Consider the following 14,341-nt stretch of genomic DNA (forward strand, 5'->3'; position numbering starts at 1 on the left):
TATACAAAGTCCTCATTATTGTTATTATTATTATTGTGTAGCATATTTTCACATCTGAATACAGTTTGTGGTCTTTTTACAATTTATTTATCATTCACTCTATCTCACATTTCTGACATGACGTATCTCTCTCTCTCTCCCTCTCTCTCTCACTCCTAAATTTCTGCCGTACTGGCACAGCTCTCACCCAAGCATTAGTCAGTTTCCAGTGATACGTGCCTCGCTAGACGGTTTTCTCGCGTTACTCTTGCCATGTGGTGATGCTGCTTTACACGCATGCGTGGGTAATTCAATTCTGAGGTCAACAGCCGATCAATACACAGGTATTCTGTTCTGACAGGGATTTATACCAAAAAAAAGTGTTCTAAAGGATTTAACGCAGTGGATCATTAGAAGAGGGATTATACTTACCGTCTGGATACAAAGGTTAGTCTAAATAAATTTATTAATTAACAGCGCGCGGACTCTTCAGCACAAGTAGTGCATAATAACGTTGGTCTCCGCCGCTAGTCAAACAAAAAAAAAAAAAAGATGGAAAACAACTTGTTGGTCTAGTGTGTATGCTACGTTAGGTCATTAAACATGATAATTAGGACCGATCAAATAAGATGAAGATTTAATCTCCTTAGCTGATAGATCTAGCTGAGTTGAAGCCTTGAAAACTCACGCAGTACAAGGCAGATTTTAAAAAAAATACACATTCATTAATGTGGATAGTAACTTTATGCTGATTGGAAAACATAGTTCTTGTTTATATCAAATGAGAAGAAACACTAGCCTTAGCTGTTAAATGTCGTCTGCAAAAGTCTCAGCCGAATGCTGTAAATACGCCTGTCGATCATAAGTCTGGCTAACAGCGCCCCCTGTGTTTGTTTGGATATACGCTAGATGATTACATTTTGACCTTAAATTGTAATGCAGTTTCGAGTCAGACCGTTTACTTTCCATACATTTCATTTAATACCACGCCGTTTGGAATATGAGTTGATCATTCCATTCTGTTCTTCAGACCATTTCAACTAATGCCAGATCATTTGGAATCTGAATACATCATTTCATTGTTTGGGTTAAATCATTTCATTTTAGACAAAATAATTTCATTTAATAATACGTCATTTGGATTCAGAATCCATCAATCCCTTTTGTTGTTTAAATCATTTTATTTAATGCTAGATCATTTGGAATTTAAATTCATGATTTCATTTGTTGAGTTAAATCATTTCATTTTAGACTACATCATTTCATTTAATAGCACGTCATTTGGAAGCAGATATAATCATTCCGTTTTGTTCTTTAAATCATTTTATTTAATACCAGATCATTTCATTTAACGCCACATCATTTGGAATCTGAATTCATTGTTTCATTTTGGGGGTTCAATCATTTCATTTCATGCTACATCATTTCATATCACACAACATCATTTGGAATCCGAATTCATCATTCCGTTTGTTGGGTTGAATCGTTGTTCACCGATGATGCTCGTACTAATATCGGGTAATCTAAACTCTTCATAAATTCTCTCTATCGCACACGCGTGCGCGCGCACGCACACAAATGGCCGCTATGATTTATTGCAGTTTATGAATATTTGAATCATAGGATTACAATGTGTCTTTAGTCGGTACCTCATTTAGAGGCGTACACGTTCCTTTGGAGTGTTTTGCCTATTCATTGGTCTATTTTCTGCCTTTGTATTGTCTGCTATGCTGTTATAGTATCAAGTGGGAAATCCCCTTTCAATTCCTGTCTGTTCATTACAACCTTGTATTCTCTGAATGCACGATCTGTTGCAAACGTATTGCTTATCGTATGGTGCAGACAACGTGATCTCACTGGTAAGGTAAGCCTGCATATCTCTTCCTCACGAACATAATTTAATTTTGTTTGTCTCTCTCTCGCTCTCTCTCTCTCTCTCTCTCTCTCTCTCTCTCTCTCAATAATGTGTTGGGAGCCGCGATTGCTCAGTTGACAGTGCGTAAGACTCGTAATCTAAGTGTTGAAATTGCCAATGATGAAATACGGTGCTTTTAATCTCTTGTTTAGTTGCGTACCTGTAAACAATATAAAGGACAGGACAGTGATAATGATGGCGCTTATTAAAGACAATGTTTTGAGAGAAAAAAAGCGTCGCAGATATTCTCAAACATCCCTTCTGTCTGTCTGTGCGTCTTTCCATTCGATCGTGTGTCCGTTAACACATCTCGTTCAGGTGAAAATTCACGAAACTTTGTTGTTATGTGTCACCGTCTGGGGAGTTTGCTAAGTATGGCGAGATTGGGGTTGGGGAATAAATACGTACTAAAAACGTGTGCATTTGTGATGGCCAGCCATTGCAGCTGTTATTATTATTATTGTTAGTAGTAGTAGTGGTAGTATGGTTGTTGCTGTTGTTGTTGCAGCTGAGATAGTGGTGTTTGTGCCTGATTCTGAAGATTTATTTTCTTTTTCTTTTTAAATTACCCGTTCATTATCATTAGCAGCAGCAGCAGTATTAGACCGATAAATCAGCCCTTCACCCGTGATGATATTGATTTTCGGCACAACATCGTCCATCAGTATTAACACAGATTTGTGGGGTTGATTTATCGGACTACAACAGTATTACCACCAGCATCAGCAGCACCACCACCAATAATAGCAACCATCACAAACATTCAGTACCAAATTCAGCGCTAACAGCATCTAATCTTGACAATAAAAATCTTCTGCAAAATGTACTATATCGGAGTAAATGTATAGCTAATCTTAATGTATAACTAATCTGTGGAAAATTGGAACATTCTGGTCAACTTATTTTCTAGAATGTTTTCTAGAAAATAAGTTGACCATCAAGAGGAGCTTTATATATTCCACACATACATGAATAGTGCCGTTTATTTCAGACACCTTCCAGGTCATCTTCGCCAACCAAGGTTCCGATATGATAACACTATATACATCTTGGCGGATCGAACAGATATTTTAGTGCATTATTCTAGCGACATCTGTTGGATTTAATTAGTTGCCTCCCTTAGTATGTAATGCCAACTTGCCAATAGCGTGTAACACTGGTGCATTCTACACTGGCCCGAAATGGTGGATGCAATTGACTTAAAAATGATACCTTGTAAGTTTAACATCAAAAGTATGACTACGTACCAGAGGGAAGCCATTACAGGTGTGTTTGAGTGAAAGGTATTTGTACAAACACGGACCAGCAGTGGAAAATTTCTTGTTTATCAGTCCATTAAAGTTTTGTGCTGCCTTTGTCTCGATCATGTAGCAGCAGTGTTCAAATTTGAACAACTTAATTTTGACTGTCGCCGCATCCTATGAAATTCAGAGACGCGAAGCACAGAAATGTCTGCTTGTTTCGCCAAGGTGTAGATAGGGTTATCATATCGGAATCTTGACTAACCAAGATGCTTCCAGGTTTGTTACTCTCAGGCTGCACGTAAAACTGAAACTGCTCATGCTGATATATTATGGTGACTGATATGATCTTTATTGGACGCATTCTCACCCAGAATGTACGTTGCTCATTTTCATTCACAACTGTCAATGTCTCAGTATTTTTCAAGAATCGTATAACGCAAGTATTTAAGCATTTATTTCTTCCTTTCCATCTGTTGGTCACGCTGTAATGATAATTCAAAATATTTGGCGAGCGCAATGCTATTTTTGATGGAGTGTGAAAAGGTCATATTAAGGGAGGAAAACACGAGATTTCCATCACACCCCAGTGACGGGTCTGACTGACGGATGACCCTTGATGCGCAGCTGTTCTCGCTGCCCCCATCCTAAAACTGATTTTGAATGTAAGGGAGTTAAGAAAATTCAGAGAGAGAGTTAACGAAAATCAGAGTCCAAGCTTGATGGTAATCAAAGCAAATACTCTTCCCAGTGCCTATTATTTTGCCCAATACATAAAAGATCAAGGAAAGTTGACTTCACCTTTTATATAATATCTACTCGTATATGTCTTTTATATCAACTGGTCGATTTTTTTAACAAGTACGTTTTAATCAAACCTGTAATATTCCCTTCGAAAATCACACACAGGGCTATAACATATTCTGCAGTTTAATGTATATGCTTGTGTAGCACAATCATCGGCGATTCAGTGCATGTTTAACACAATCACATGCAATTCAATGTATGTGTGACACAATCGCAGGCAATTCAGTGCATGTGTAACACAATCAAGGGCAATTCAATGCATGTGTAAGACAATCAAGGGCAATTCAATGCATGTGTAACACAATCACAGACAATTCAGTGCACGTGTAACACAATCACGTGCAATTCAATGCATGTCCAGTACAATCATGGGCCATTCAATACGTGTGTAACACAAGCACGGGCAATTCAATGCATCTGTAACACAATCGCAGGCAATTCAGTGCACGTGTAACACAATCACAGGCAGTTCAGTGCATGTGTAACACAATCACGAACAATCTCACATGTATGCTTTCTACAAAGCAAATCTCACATGTATGCTTTCCTCAAGTGTTATCAAGTAATGAATTCCATATACACCTTCACATCCTAATGCACTGGACACATCACTGTTTAGATTAATGGTGTCTGAGTGCAGGAAACGTTCATGGAGAAAGATGATTTACCGTTAAAACTCTCAAGAAATCTGCCCCTCATGAAGACAGTAGTCAAATCAATTAGGCACTTGAAGAACACCCAACATAGTAGCACAACAGCACAGGAAAAGTTAAAGGTGCCAATTATGCAATGGACTTTATGTTGTTGTTGATTTTTACATTTCATTGTTATCATAATGTTTGTGTTTGTACTTTTTTAATTGGGGAGGAGAAAATGGATCGGCGTTTTGGAAGCTGAATATTACCGAGTTGTTACATGTCTTAAGTTTTACGAGCGGGAACCTGATCTCATGTCTGTTTGAATCTAGTTTGTAACCCAAAGAGGTCAAATTTAGATAGTGGACAGACGGGAGAACAAGAATATGAAAATCTATATATCCAACAGACCAAACTAAAGTTGTCGTTGACCACCAGACCAAACGAAAGCTGTCGTTGACCATCAGACCAAACCAAAGCTGTTGTTGTACTTTTGACAATGACTGAAGCTGTAATGTTATGAGATACATTTACATAATAAAATATGGTCTCCTATATGGGTCAGTAATTGTTGGTAACCAGTTGGGTAAACTGCTTGCATCTGCATCACCGGAGTTTCTTAGAGCTGATGTTGCATATGCAGCGATGTCAGCTACTACTTCCAATGGCTCCACTGCATCAGTGCAGTAACTTGAAACCCAGGAACAGGTGAAGTTTTTGCTGGCAATTGTTACTATCTAGATGTACTTTAACTTTGAATCAATGCTACTGTATGCGGCCCATCGTGGACCACCCGATGTGTCCGAATTGGTTGGAGCACTGTTGTTCTGTCTGGTCAGTTTAAGCTAACTAACAACCCTGGGTTTGACGCAGATTGATCACAAGGTCTGTTGGCCGTATTTCTGGTTCCTTGACCTGGTGGACTTGACTTCACACTTTCCAAACTCGCGTGTTTGTGAGACATTATATATATATATATATATATATATATATATATATATATATATATATATATATATATATATATATATATATATATATATATATATATTACAAGAGAATGTTGATGCAGTCAATTGCTTAGTTATACACATACATACCCACAGAAAGTATTTCTTTGTGTATAACTAACCTCGAATGAATGATGAGTGGAACCAATTTAGGTTAAATTACTTGAATGTTTGTGCACATAGCACAAGACGTTAGACATGAAATGTAATTATTTACGTGATGTATAGAAATGGAATGTCTAAACATGTTAATTTGTTGGCATATTGTAACTAACCGTACTGTACTGTCCTTTTTCTTTAGAATATATGAAACAGTAGACGTTCTTCTGCCGATTTTCCCCTAGTTTCTTCACTGTAAGTTTTTGCACCGATTCATGCTCATTGATACCCTTGTAAGAATAGTTTAATACTGCGATGCTTAACTGGACATTCTGTCATCTTGACACGTGAGTGACAACAAATGATAGTCATGGCTCCTTAAATACGTATAAGTAATGATTTTTCTCCATTAAAAATTAGTTGAGTGAATCTGGCTTGAAGAACACTATTTTGTCTGTCTCTGTCGGCAAAACATCAAAGCGAGGCAACATACCTGATTGATAAGGCACTGATATTTAATTTTAAAAAAAACAAAAATATTTATCATGTATACAAATAAATAGCATGGATCATAATTAAATAACCAGATAAACATAATCTTTCTTAAATGTCTTACCTACAAGTATTTAGTAAGTAATAATTCGCTTTAATAGCCGACTCTTTTGTATGGTGCAACGACTTCAGATTAACCTATTGTCAGCCCTAACCTGTGTCAGTACGCGTGCCAAGTATTGTCTTAACTACTCGTGTTATTGGGACATTTTCTAGGCCTTTGTCTCACAGATAAAACTACCACAGAATTGTCTAACCGTAATGAATCCAGTGCCGATCTAAACCTGTGTTTAAAAATACATGTTATGTAGCATAGTGTATATGCAATAACAGTCTGACCAGATAATTAGGTAAAATCTTTTCTTTTCTTTTTTTCGACTATTTTCGGTTTTCGTTTATGTAGACTTAAATTGACTGATCCTGTCAGAAGTTAAAGTTGAAACGCTATCAGTTTATGCTTATATCTCTTTGTGTTCTACTCAGTGATTGGCCGAAACTGAAACGTCATCGAAATTGATTACATATTGCCCAATCAGATTTATATCTCGTTCCGTGTTTTGTTTTGTTTTTTCGTCTCATGTTTGCTAACGATGAACTACAAGTAAACACTATATGTTGTTTATAATTGAAATATTATATCTTATTTCTAACTTTATGATGAAGCCATCATAGTTCGTTATAGGACTCAGGGAATTAATTCAGCTCCCGTAGTGAACCTATGCAAACACCATGACATTACCAATTCAAGAACTCATGATCAAGTCTTTATCTCTCAGTTTAGACGTACCCTTGATGACAGCTTCTGAGTAGGGAAAACCATATGAGCCAAGGATCTGCATGCGTTTGAAACCTGTTTTCAATTCCGCAGCAAAGTAGTAAGCTGTTAATTTCACTAAGGGACCGTCCATTTAGTACGTACGCATGGAGGGGGATGGGGGTTAACCCAAATGCATACGCTTGCGTATGGGGGGGGGTCTACGTACGCATAGGAAATATGGTGGGGTGGGGTGAAACATCGATAATAATTTGTCTAATACGTAACCTGTTCGACTGTCGGCGTTTGCATTTTAGCGGACACGAGACAAACTTTTTAGTTACGCAGCTTATTTCTTTATGCAGCCAGACATTCAACGTCGGTGGACTATCAGTTTTATTAAACACGTTAATATTATTAATCCTTGATCGTTTCTGCGTGGATTAAATATAGGCCGTTGTATGGGGGGGGGGGGTGCGTTAAGCGTACGTACGCAGGTGGGGGTGTAAAAAAGTATGCATGTGTACAGGAGGGGGAGGGGTCAAGCTTTGCCAGATTTGTGCGTACGTACTAAATGGATGGCTCCTAATGGGATTTCCAATTTCAAGTCTGTTAAAGGACTGAAATCTCATCAATAAATCATTGTCTCTGGGGGAAAAAAATTCAGTTACAGCTAGGACAAGCTCTCAAAAGATTATTTTTACTGAAATCTTACTTTAATTAATAACCAATCATGGCCAGCCAAACCCATATATGCTCTATTTTATGTTCAGTGGCGTCACTAGGGCTGGTGTCACCCAGTGCGGTAACTCATAGTGTCACCACATAGACCACCTTCCTGCACAAAAATTCAAAAATTTTAGAGACACGTGAGTTAACTCATGGTGTCACCCACACAGACCTCCTTCCTGCACAAAACTTCAAAAATTTTATAGACAGTCATGTGCAGTAACTCATGATGTCACCCCTTTTTTTAGACAGTCATTTTGTTGTCACCCACTCTGATGGTGTCACCCGGTGCGGTCAGCACCCCCCGCAACTCCCTAGTGACGCCACTGTTTATGTTCACCCATTTCTAGACGTGGTTCCCATTTTTTTATATTATTAGTTGCGTGGATCCTTACGAGCTTGCAGTTTATATTTGTTGTAGATGATTATGGCATTTATCATTTAAAGCAAGTTTCGAAAGCGTTGATCTATGAGGTTTTCGTAAAAAAGGTGGGGTAATGTGATATTGCCCGTTTGTGCGTGCGTTCTACATGTCACGCTATTCCTCTCCTTTCAAAATATAATTTCGGATGGTGGTGGCGGTGGACAGTATATGTGTACACGGATTTTGAATCCTGATCCACCCTGATTGGCGAGTCTAGAGGGTGGGTCTAATTTTACATAAATCTTAAATAGTTTATAATCTGTAAGTCACACATGTCTCAAAATTGGTGAGCATGATCATTAACCAGTGTGTCAGCACACATTTTGATATGATCTCCAAAAATACCCATGGATAACACCACTTTCCACCCCCTCACTGGGAGAATGTGTCATACAGGTGTCGCTCCAAGGTCATAACTTAAAGTCTCTTGAAACGATTGAGATACCAGCCATATATCCATCAATGTGTTTACTGATCATGAATTGAAGAATTAAGATAAATAAATGATATTGTCCCCTAATCTCTCCTAACCAACAGTCTTATCTCTATGCGGTGGGAAAAACAGGAATGTACAGAAATGTTCGTTATTCAACCACTTCACTTTTTAGCAGTAAAATGCATATTGTAATTAACCTATTCTTCAAAACATGATAAAATTATGCTATATAATTTATAAATGACAGATTCTTGTTGTTTCTCTGCATGTATTTATTTGAATGTGAATGCGCGTGTTTGTGTCATTCATTTTAAAAATTATATTCGTTTGTAAATGACGTCTACAGAAAAAATATAAATAAAAATAACATTATAGCTTTTTAATAAATATTTTCTTTTACTTTTTGAAACTTAAGTCATTTATGAAATTATTTTGGTTTGTAAAATTATATATACAGGAAACATCGAGGACTGTGTGCTTAGTTTCTAAATGTTTGCTTCTATGTTTTTATTCAGGATGACTCAAATATGGGAACTACATCTAGATGACAAAAAAAGAAAAAATACTTCGAAGACTTCCTCATATCATTGCTTGGAGAAAATTATACGATAAAATACTTTTAAAAAAACAGAGATAAGGATTAGGGCTACAGTTATTCCGGCCACATTGATGTTTTAAATTTGCGACTTAAAAGTGCAATCATGAAGCGAAAAACGCCATCAACCAACCAACCGTCTGAAAAGAACACTGGTCACATAAACTGCTGTTCACAAGCACTGTATGTGTTTCGTATTCAATGCGTTCTAATGATATAATCTTAAATCCTTGTAACCGGAGCCCGATCTATGGCGAGAAAATTGGCATGCTGGTTGTGTGTTATATTGGTATGGGTAAGTTACACATTCAGAGTAGGATATGAACAATACTGCGACTGTAGAAGAACTGTGCAAACACTGCATATGCAATGTACCGTTCCTCGCCAAGAAGAGATCTTCCAATGTATTGGGAACAATACGGATGCTAACAATGTGTACCTTACTGAAAGTAAACTCACAAACATACCGTCGGCTTTGACAATGTTGTCAAATGTGTCCTATCTTAACTTAGAGAAGAACACCATTGAAGAGCTGGATGATTTTGTCTTTGGTTATATTGGAAAAACTCTCGAAACTTTTGTGTTGGATTACAACAAGATAAGTGTCTTGCGTAATGGCACACTGAATGCTCTGGTGAAGCTCAAGAACCTTTTCATCAGATACAATCTTCTAGAAATCATCGAGCCTGACGTTATAAATAGTAACTTGAAGACTTTGATTAACATACAGTGGTCATTTAACAGACTGAAGGAAGTTGATCTCGGCATTGCCTTCGTTCTTGTCCTCTCCAATCACCAGAATTTAATTGTAAACGTTTCACACAATAACATCAGTAATGTTACCAATTATTATCACTATCCAATTTCTATATTCAATCTGAATGACAGCATATATGTTGACCTTATAAGAAACAATTTTACCACAGTAGATGTTGCTTACTTGCTTCGGATTTTACAGGTTAAATCGCTCCAAGATCTCTACAGACTGGGAAACTGTGGCTTTAATATCAATTACAACCCGCTCCTTTGCGACTGCAACTTATTTCCCTTTGCTCTCTACATCAAAGAATTCTGGCCAATGGATCCAGACAATCCCGTGTTTGCTATCACGTGCTACAACCCAGAATCTCTTAGAGGGATGCGAATTATTGACGTTCCAATGAATGAGTTTAACTGCTCTGTCGAGAAAGACTGTCCATCCACTTGTACTTGTCAGTTTACGGTCGTCTGCAATTTACTGACGATAACTTGTACAGACGACAGTTTAGATGCATTGCCGTCATTAATTCCAGACGTTAAGACGATACATCTGGTGATTCATAGTCGTAATTTAAGGGCGCTAAGTGACAGAAACTACTTAGGCAATGTTTCCATATTGGATGTATCCTCGAGTGCTGTGTCAACTGTAGACAAGAACTTCTTACATTATCTTGACACTGTGGAGAAGATGTACCTAAATGACAATTCTCTGGAAACTCTACCAAGTGATATTCAGAACCTCAACTTGACGCATCTCGAATCCATTACCCTACATAACAATCCCTATATTTGTGACTGTCACACACTGTGGATGAAACACTGGCTTTTGAAAAATCGTATCAAGATATTAGAGTTGGAGAAAATCAAGTGTGCCACCGGTTCTGGTAATGGAAAAGCTGTCATAGAAGTTGAAGACAATTTGTTTATCTGCCAAACTGATTATACCACACCACTTTTGATACTTTTAGGATCAATATTGTTGTTTATGATTGTCGTATTTGTACTTATCGCAAAAAAAGAACATATGCAAGTATTTCTTGTAGCACATTTTAAATGTTGCAATTGTCTGCGTTCTAAACTCACTTCAGAACTGGAAAACGACGTTTTTATCGCTTTCAGTAAGTTAGACAGCGATTATGTAACTCAAACTCTTTTCCCATTTTTCGACAAAGAAGAGATTAAGTATATATCTTATCACGATTTTACGCCGGGAGAGGTTCTCCTCGAAAGTATAGAAGAAAGTATTAGGTCAAGCATAGCTACTCTCGCAGTTCTTACGAACAATTTTCTTGAGAGTCAGTGGTGCATCCAGGAGTTTTACCAAGCGCACGAACGTTTTATTAGCGATAAGAATCGCAAATTGATCATTCTTGTGATTGAGGACAGGTTAGATCAATCTCGCTTAAGAGATGAAAAAATACAAATGTACATGAAAACGAATATCTACATTGCAGCTTCGAATGCAGATTATTTGTACAAGCTCCTGTCCGCATTGCCAAGAGTAGCACGGAAACATACGTCTGCGGAAAGTGAAACTGTGCCCGTACACGGACATGATGTCCGGGATAAAGACTCCACAGTTGAGAGAGTCGGTGATAGCTTTGATTCTAACGTGACGGGTAGAGAAACATGCGATGAAACGACTCCACTGCTTTAACAAAATAAATAAAATATTTAATTATAAAATGAAAAACTGATAAACTTTAATTCTCTAAAGTGATGGATAATTGTTGTGTATAGATTGCAAAAGGCGGGTTAGATGTATTAAACTGATTACCGATGCAAAAATCGAATAAATGAGCATCTATAACAATTTGGTTTTAAAAATCCGATTAAAATATTGACATAGGAAGTGAAAATAGTACAGACAAATGTGTTATTTAGTTTGTATATCCTTTGCTTGGTGGCTGTTTTAAAAATTTATAGAATTATGTTTTCTATTAATCGTTTTATATTACTCAGGATTTTAGTTCTACTTGAGAAATATTCTTGTGACCAATTGTCTCTGCCTGCTGGGTCTTAAAGTTATCAAAATTTTCATATTTGCGTTTGTCTGTTTTTTTTTTTAAGTTACAGTCACGTTTTTTTCTTCTTCATATCCTAGGCTTGATTTTATGCAGCTCTTGAATACACATGTCTGTCCTGTCTCCAAACTTTCACTGCGAATAAATCTCTTATGCATCGAGTTACAACAGTGAAAACTACAGGATTTCAGTTGTTACACCTTGTCAGTTGATGTCAAATTTTCATTTGGAACTAACATTCTTACATGTTTGTTTCATAATTTGATTTTTTAGTCTAATTGTGTAATATAGAAAATTAGAGAACACCGGGCCTGATTTTCTTTTGCTGAGGCGGTGGCATGTAATGAGTGTTGGGTATAATTTTTTATATTCGTTTTAGGTAAGTTTTGTTTAACTAAATTGACCCGGCAGATTACAAATTACATATATGCAAGAGTAAGATAAGACCTCAGCAGTTCCATCTCACGCGAGAAAGCACATCATAGGCCAATACAAAGAAATATCAACGCAAATTAGACCTGCTTCCATATTCACAAAACTCCCACCTGTAGGTCGGAGGTGGGGGGGGTAAACTTCATACGGTATTTTCAACAGAGATGTGCATTCCCGGGTACCATAAACTCATCTAATTATGTATAACAGTACTTGTAATCTTAAAATTCATATCCATGTAATAGTTGGAAAACTGGATACAGAAAACTTACATTGGGGCATGAAGTTCATGGTGTGGTTTGTTTGTATGCCTACTCCTGGTTACATTACATTCTAATCCCTACTGCAAAGTAATAAATCCAAGATTCCTAATTATGGACTTAGTTATATATTGAGGATCAGAGATTATAACCAACGCATATAAGTGGAATTTATTGAAAGGACATCAAATAATAAACCGCCAGGCTCTAAGAAGTGTACTCTAACGGGCAGCAGGTCCCCATATACCAGTTTATAGGACCCTTCTCCGCGCTAGGTTTCAACTATGATCACATTTTGATGAAATTTGCTGTTGTATCTTGATATCAAGAGCTGGGATGAAATTTGCTATGTAACTTTACATCAACTAGGCTGGGATGAAATTTGACAGGTGCGCACATTTAATGAGATGATCCGTGTATTGATTAGCTGACCTTGTCGATGCACTAAGGTCTTAAATAATCAGATTCTGATGAAACTTGCAATGTTGCGTTATATTAGTAATATTGATCATAACTTGGATATCCAACCAAATCCGCACATACTGATGAGGTGATCGAGGTTCTGATTTTTTTTAGTGGCTGACTCTTTATGAGCACAATTCAGGCTTTATTTATGATGAGATTGTGATGAGCTTGTAAGTTTTCGTTAACAAGTCCGCGAATTAGTTGGCTGATCAGCGAAATCAACACATAAATGAGGTGACCTGGACGCTGATTGGCTGACATGATGGGTGTGCTATAGGATTTTATTTACTACCAGACTGGGATAAAACCTGCTGTGTGCTTTTATATCAAAATCTCAAGCCGAGTTTAATCTCCACTGAACTGTGGGCACATGAATAGTGTTATTTGGGCTCTGATTGGCAAACATTATGAAGCGGTGATTATTTTATGAATAAATTGAGATGAAATTTGCAGTAGCTTCATATATTTTTCTTAAGTTAATATCTTTAATACAATAGGTCAATTTCACTGCAGCATTATTGGCTGGCACACGTGTGTACATATACCAATATGAACATACATTCATTTAAAGTACAAAATATCAACACGATCAAAGAAATGTTTGATAACCAGTAGAATCAGCTTAGAAGTCTGTCCAACTATCAGCTGATCTGGCGTCAACATCATGATTATGCTTTGCGTTTAAGTCATTTCCTCAGACAAGTAGAGTCACGTGAAAATGTATATAGTTGTTTCATCGCAGTTTCTTGTGCTACGTGTTTAGTCTCGAATAAACAGTAACACAAGAAAGAGTGAAAACAATAAGCTTTGAAAAATTTAACAAATAATTTATTTCCCTGGAAAAATACTGTAAAAATGAAGAAAAAAATAAGAACTTACGGTTTTAAGAATCAAATCCAAAAATAATCCACAAATTAAATTTTAGAAGTTATAATAATGAAATGTTCTATTGAATTCAAGCTCGAGTCCCGACGAAGAATCCAAGATGGAAGACGATGACGTATACTGTATCCTTTGTGGTTTTGTAAGGTCTACAGTTCTGTATTATTCACAAACAATAATCCGGTTTTTGAATTAATGAAATGTCTTTGTCCAATAATTCTTTATGAGTACTCAAATATTTCCAAGAAAAAGAATTAATCCTTTCGATACAAATAATTCGAATAACCATTAAAATAACCCCCCAAACTGACACAACAAAAGAACACATTGACATCAAATGTTT

General features: G+C 36.9%; 1 protein-coding gene across 4 annotated transcripts; it reads left to right on the plus strand.

Annotated features, from left to right (window-relative positions):
* The first annotated feature begins 293 nt into the window (after positions 1-293).
* LOC149806842 (protein toll-like) lies at positions 294-11,975 on the plus strand. 4 transcript variants are annotated; one of them, XM_089958537.1, is made up of 2 exons: positions 294-426; positions 9,097-11,975. In XM_089958537.1, exon 2 carries the CDS (start codon positions 9,427-9,429, stop codon positions 11,590-11,592), a length of 2,166 nt encoding a protein of 721 aa, XP_089814663.1. In that variant the 5' UTR covers positions 294-426; positions 9,097-9,426; the 3' UTR covers positions 11,593-11,975. The 4 variants fall into 4 exon arrangements, with proteins under 4 accessions (XP_089814663.1, XP_089814672.1, XP_089814682.1 ...); XM_089958546.1 differs by lacking the exon at positions 294-426 and adding an exon at positions 1,673-1,843; XM_089958556.1 differs by lacking the exon at positions 294-426 and adding an exon at positions 1,673-1,838.
* The last annotated feature ends 2,366 nt before the right edge of the window (positions 11,976-14,341 follow it).

Source organism: Sinohyriopsis cumingii, chromosome 1, assembly GCF_028554795.1.
Source record: "Sinohyriopsis cumingii isolate HCF-2022 chromosome 1, ASM2855479v2, whole genome shotgun sequence".
In the NCBI taxonomy this organism is placed as follows: domain Eukaryota; kingdom Metazoa; phylum Mollusca; class Bivalvia; order Unionida; family Unionidae; genus Sinohyriopsis; species Sinohyriopsis cumingii.

Bases quoted from the DNA above. Each gene is read 5' to 3' on its own strand.
- LOC149806842 (XM_089958537.1), top strand. From the start codon at position 9,427: ATGGCGAGAAAATTGGCATGCTGGTTGTGTGTTATATTGGTATGGGTA.